General features: G+C 43.7%; 1 protein-coding gene across 5 annotated transcripts in view; it reads left to right on the top strand.

The window, feature by feature from the left end:
- The window catches only part of epn1a (epsin 1a), a 58,387-nt gene extending 52,634 nt beyond the window's left edge, over nt 1-5,753 (top strand). For all 5 annotated transcript variants that reach the window (XM_061957396.2, XM_061957395.2, XM_061957402.2 and 2 more), the window contains one exon: nt 4,003-5,753. In XM_061957396.2, coding sequence (XP_061813380.2) covers nt 4,003-4,418 — 416 coding nt within the window. In that variant the 3' untranslated portion in view covers nt 4,419-5,753. The remainder of the gene's footprint in view (nt 1-4,002) is intronic.
- Nucleotides 5,754-6,000: the final 247 nt, after the last annotated feature.

A 6,000-nucleotide genomic window follows, 5' to 3' on the forward strand; every position in this document is an offset into this window, starting at 1 on the left:
CCCAGTTTTCCCAAAATATTCCCATTCAAAGGAATTCAAAGTTCTACAATGCCCAAAATGAATGGGCCATTTTTGGACGTGCACAACTCCCACATTTCTCAACTGATTCAAACCGTTTCCCATCCACACATTCCACTCACCTCGGACAATCACATTTTTAAAAATTCCAGGAATTCCCAGAATTCCTGGTTTTCCAAAGCCCTATTTTCACCTCTTCTTGGAAAGCTTTCACAGTTCACATTTTTCAACCAATTCCGACCATTTCTCCATCAAAACATTCCTTTAAGTTGGGACAAGAAAAGTTATAAGGGTTTTTTTTCCGTGCAAATTCCCGGTTTTTGAGAAATTCCAAGAATTCCGAAATTCCATTCTCAATTCAAACTGTTAATACTTCAAAATTTTTCAACCAATTCGAAAAATTCCAACACCCACTCGTTTATGCCATTTCGACAATTGTGCTCGTATCAATATTTGTAAAAGTTCCCGGTTTTCCCAAAATTCCCATTCTAAAGGAATTAAAGTTCTACAATGCCCAAAATGAATGGGCCATGTTTGGACTTGCACAACTCCCACATTTCTCAACTGATTCGAACAGTTTCCCATCCACACATTCCACTCACCTCGGACAATCACATTTTAAAAAATTCCAGGAATTCCTTGTTTTCCAAAGCCCTATTTTAACAGTCCACATTTTTCAACCAATTCCGACCGTTCCACCATCAAAACATTCCTCTAAGTTGGGACAAGAAAAGTTATCAGGGTTTTTTTTTTCCTTTCAAATTCCCGGTTTTCACGGAATTCCGAAATTCCATTTTCAATTCAAACTGTTAACACGTCAACATTTTTCAACCAATTCAAAAAGTTCCAACACGCACCCGTTCATGTCACCTAGGACAATTGTGCTAGTATCAATATTTGTAAAAGTTCCCAGTTTTCCCAAAAAATTCCCATTCCAAGGAATTCAAAGTTCTACAATGCCCAAAATGAATGGGCCATGTTTGGACTTGCACAACTCCCACATTTCTCAACCGATTAGAACCGTTTTCCATCCACACATTCCACTCACCTTGGACAATCACATTTTTTAAAATTCCAGGAATTCCTGGTTTTCCAAAGCCCTATTTTCACCTCTTCCTAGAAAGTTTTCACAGTCCACATTTTTCAACCAATTCCGACTGTTCCACCATCAAAACATTCCTCTAAGTTGGGACAAGAAAAGTTATCAGAGTTTTTTTTCCGTGCAAATTCCCGGTTTTCGAGAAATTCCAGGAATTCCGAAATTCCATTCTCAATTCAAACTGTTAACACATTTTTCAACCGATTCAAAAAGTTCCAACAGACACCCATAATACCACCTAGGACAATTGTGCTAGTATCAATATTTTTTTAAGGTTCCCGGTATTCCCAAATTTCCAGGAAATTCCCATTCAAATGAATTCAAAGTTCTACAATGCCCAAAATGTAACGCCTTTTTTTTTTTACCCGATTGGGAAGTTTCAACCATCCACACACTACTCACCCGAGATGTCGAAGGCAGAACGTGTTTTCCCTTTCCCAAAATTCCCGGAATTTCTCACCATCGACAACCAAACCCCACATCTGCGGTCCCTTCCCAGGTTTCTCCTTGTTCCCGTTGGGTTGCGGTTTTTTCCTTGCCCTGATGTGGGATCTGAGCCGAGAATGTCGTCGTGGCTTGTGCAGCCCTTTGAGACATTTGTGATTAAGGGCTATATACCGTATTTTTCGGAGTATAAGTCGCACCGGCCGATAATGCATAATAAAGAAGGAAAAAACATATAAGTCGCACTGGAGTATAAGTCGCATTTTTGGGGGAAATGTATTTGATAAAACCCAACATCAAGAATAGACATTTAAAAGGTAATTTAAAATAAATAAAGAATAGTGAACAACAGGCTGAATAAGTGTACGTTATATGAGGCATAAATAACCAACTGCTATGTTAACGTAACATATTATGGTTAGAGTCATTCAAATAACTATAACATATAGAACATGCTATACGTTTACCAAACAATCTAATCGCTAAATCCCATGAAATCTTATACGTCTAGTCTCTTACGTGAATGAGATAAATAATATTATTTGATATTTTACGCTAATGTGTTAATCATTTCACACATAAGTCGCTCCTGGGTATAAGTCGCACCCCCGGCCAAACTATGGAAAAAAACTGCGACTTATAGTCCGAAAAATACGGTAAGTCAACTTTGAATGATTGAATATGCAAACTTCGGCATATCCCACATTTCTCATCCGATTTGCACCGTTCCACTCTCCTCACCCTGGACAGTGGCCTAGTGGTTAGAGTGTCCGCCCTGAGATGGGTAGGTCGTGAGTTCAAACCCCTGGCCGAGTCTTACTGAAGACTATAAAAAATGGGAGCCATTACCGTTTGCTCAGCATCAAGGGTTGGAATTGGGGGTGAAATCACCAAAAATAATTTCTGCGCGTGGCCACCGCTGCTGCTCACTGCTCCCCTCACCTCCCAGGGGGGATCAAGGGTGATGGGTCAAATGCAGAGAATAATTTCGCCACAACTAGTGTGTGTGTGACAATCATGGGTACTTTAAAGGGGAACATTATCACCAGACCTATGTAAGCGTCAATATATACCTTGATGTTGCAGAAAAAAGACCATATATTTTTTTAACCGATTTCCGAACTCTAAATGGGTGAATTTTGGCGAATTAAATATTCGCTCTCGGAGCGATGACGTCACATCGGGACGTCGCATCGGGAAGCAATCCGCCATTTTCTCAAACACCGAGTCAAATCAGCTCTGTTATTTTCCGTTTTTTCGACTGTTTTCCGTACCTTGGAGACATCATGCCTCGTCGGTGTGTTGTCGGAGGGTGTAACAACACGAACAGGGACGGATTCAAGTTGCACCAGTGGCCCAAAGATGCCAAAGTGGCAAGAAATTGGACGTTTGTTCCGCACACTTTACCGACGAAAGCTATGCTACGACAGAGATGGCAAGAATGTGTGGATATCCTGCGACACTCAAAGCAGATGCATTTCCAACGATAAAGTCAAAGAAATCTGCCGCCAGACCCCCATTGAATCTGCCGGAGTGTGTGAGCAATTCAGGGACAAAGGACCTCGGTAGCACGGCAAGCAATGGCGGCAGTTTGTTCCGGCAGACGAGCGAGCTAAACCCCCTGGATGTCTTGGCTCACACCGTCCCTTATGCCACCGAAGATGATCAAGAGAAGAATATCGACCCTAGCTTCCCTGCCCTGCTGACATGAGGGTATGTCTACAGAATATATTAATTGATAAAAATTGGGCTGTTTGCACTCTCAAAGTGCATGTTGTTGCCAAATGTATTTCATATGATGTAAACCTAGTTCATAGTTGTTAGTTTCCTTTAATGCCAAACAAACACATACCAATCGTTAGTTAGAAGGCGATTGCCGAATTCGTCCTCGCTTTCTCCCGTGTCGCTGGCTGTCGTGTCGTTTTCGTCGGTTTCGCTTGCATATGGTTCAAACCGATATGGCTCAATAGCTTCAGTTTCTTCTTCAATTTCGTTTCCGCTACCTGCCTCCACACTACAACCATCCGTTTCAATACATTCGTAATCTGTTGAATCGCTTAAGCCGCTGAAATCCGAGTCTGAATCCGAGCTAATGTCGCTATAGCTTGCTGTTCTTTCCGCCATGTTTGTTTGTGTTGGCTTCACTATGTGACGTCACAGGAAAATGGACGGGTGGTTAAAATCAGGCACTTTGAAGCTTTTTTTAAGGATATTGCGTGATGGGTAAAATTTAAAAAAAAAACTTCGAAAAATAAAATAAGCCACTGGGAACTGATTTTTAATGGTTTTAACCATTCTGAAATTGTGATAATGTTCTCCTTTAACAATCACTCTACCATTTTCCAAGTTCAAAAAGGTTTGCTTTCCTCTGTTCTTGTCGCATTGGCTTTGTGTTTGTTTGGGAAAAATGAAGGCGACCATCTTCTCCCTCCGCCCCCCAGGCTCCTCCCCCGCTCCCGGCACAGCCGTGACCCCCGGCAGTGCCATCTCCAGCCGCGGCGTGTCCCCGACGCCGGCCTCCTCCAACCCCTTCAGCGCCACCATCTCGCCTCAGCCCTCGTCGCTGGGCCTCAGCGCCCTCCGCAGCAGCCCCGTGCCCCCCAACCCCATGCTGGGCCTGGCACCCCCCGGCATGGGCCTGGGTCCCCTGAGCGTGGGCCTGGGCGCCCCGGGTCTGGGACTGGGCATGATGCAGCAGGCCAGCCCCATGGCCGCGAGCTACGGCGGGCTCTCTCCCATGCTGGCCCCAGCAGGGGGCGCCCCTCAGCTGATTTTGGGCGGACCTAGCGGCGGCGAAGGACCAGTGGGGGGCGCGGGGACAATGACGGGGGCCAGCACGAATCCTTTCCTCCTTTGAGGGGGTGTCACCACTCACCTGCTGCTCACAAACGTCGTATTTGTCCAAAAGCATTTCAGTAATTCCCCACACTTTGAAAATGGGGGATGGAAATATAGATGTATTTATTTTCCTCTTCATCTTCCAGTCCTGATGATTGGTGAGCAGGTGTCTGACACACCTGCCGCCTCCTCCTCTTCAATGAAGACAAACCATCCTTGAAATGACAAGAGTGCATGAAGATCTTTTTGTTTTTTTAATCATTGACTGAAAATGACATTTCAGGCGGTCAAACTATTTCACGTAATTTAAACATAATTTATTACTTTTGAGGAAGAATCAAATGTGATCATGCCATTGAAAAAAAAAACACATTTTGTTCCAGTGAGAAAAGATGAAAGTATGGAATATTTTTAATGCCTCCTTTTCTGTTGTCTTGTTTCAGTGACGAAGAACTGCACCATTTTTTTGTCGTCGACCCGTATTATTAATGCTCACACCAGCTATCGTCGTTGTCATATTTCATTTACCAGACGCCATTTCACGTCTGCAAAAAGCTGCAATGTCCTTTGTTTGTGTGACCACGCTTCTTTAAAAGTCAACCAGAGGAAGAAGACATGCTGTTCTTTCTACTTTTCATTTTATAGCCTGAAGAAATGCATATATATATATATATATATATATATACACTGCTCAAAAAAATTTAAGGAACAGTTTTTTATCAGGGTATGGCATGAATTCAAGTGCACTTTTCTGATAAGGTTTTGATCAGGTATGTGGCAGAGGGGGTTGTTAATCAGTTTCAGCTGCATTGATGTTGATGGAATTAACAACAGGTGCACTAGAGGGGCAACAACGAGATGGCCCCCAAAACAGGACTGGTTTTGCAGGTGGAGGCCATTTCAAGTTCCTCCCTCTTGATCTTTTTTAACTGTTTTTCCACAAGTGTTGGCTTTAGCTAGAGCAGGGGTCGGCAACCCGCGGCTCTTTGATCACTTTGATGCGGCTCAGCAGCTTACTTGCTGAACCCCCCAATTTTCCCGTGAGACTTCCGGATTTCAGTGCCTCTCGCAGAAAACTCTCACCGATTTTCACCCTTACAGCTACAATAAGGGTGTGCCATGATTGTACAACATTTGGCGCCCCCTACAATCTGTATTAACAGCGTGCCAGCCCGACACTTGTTATACAATATACAACTTCTGCATTCACGCGTACGTGACAGCAAGGCATACTTGGTCAACAACCACACAGGTTTCACTGACGGTGGTCATATAAAACAACTTTAACACTCTTACTAATAATGCGCCACACTTTGAACCAAAACCAAACAAGAATGACAAACACATTTTGGGAGAACATCTGCACCTTAACACAACATAAACACAACAGAACAAACACCCAGAATCCCATGCAGCCCTGACTCTTCCGGGCTACATTATACACCCCTGCTACCACCAAACCCCCCCCCTCCATTGGCATTTGCCATAGAACATCAGAATTGGCAATTGGCCCTGTGCTTTTCACAGATGAGAGCAGGTTGACCCTGAGCACCTGTGATAGACGTGAAAGGGTCTGGAGAAGCCAAGGAGAGCGCTATGCT

This window comes from Nerophis lumbriciformis, linkage group LG04 (assembly GCF_033978685.3).
Source record: "Nerophis lumbriciformis linkage group LG04, RoL_Nlum_v2.1, whole genome shotgun sequence".
NCBI classification, from domain to species: domain Eukaryota; kingdom Metazoa; phylum Chordata; class Actinopteri; order Syngnathiformes; family Syngnathidae; genus Nerophis; species Nerophis lumbriciformis.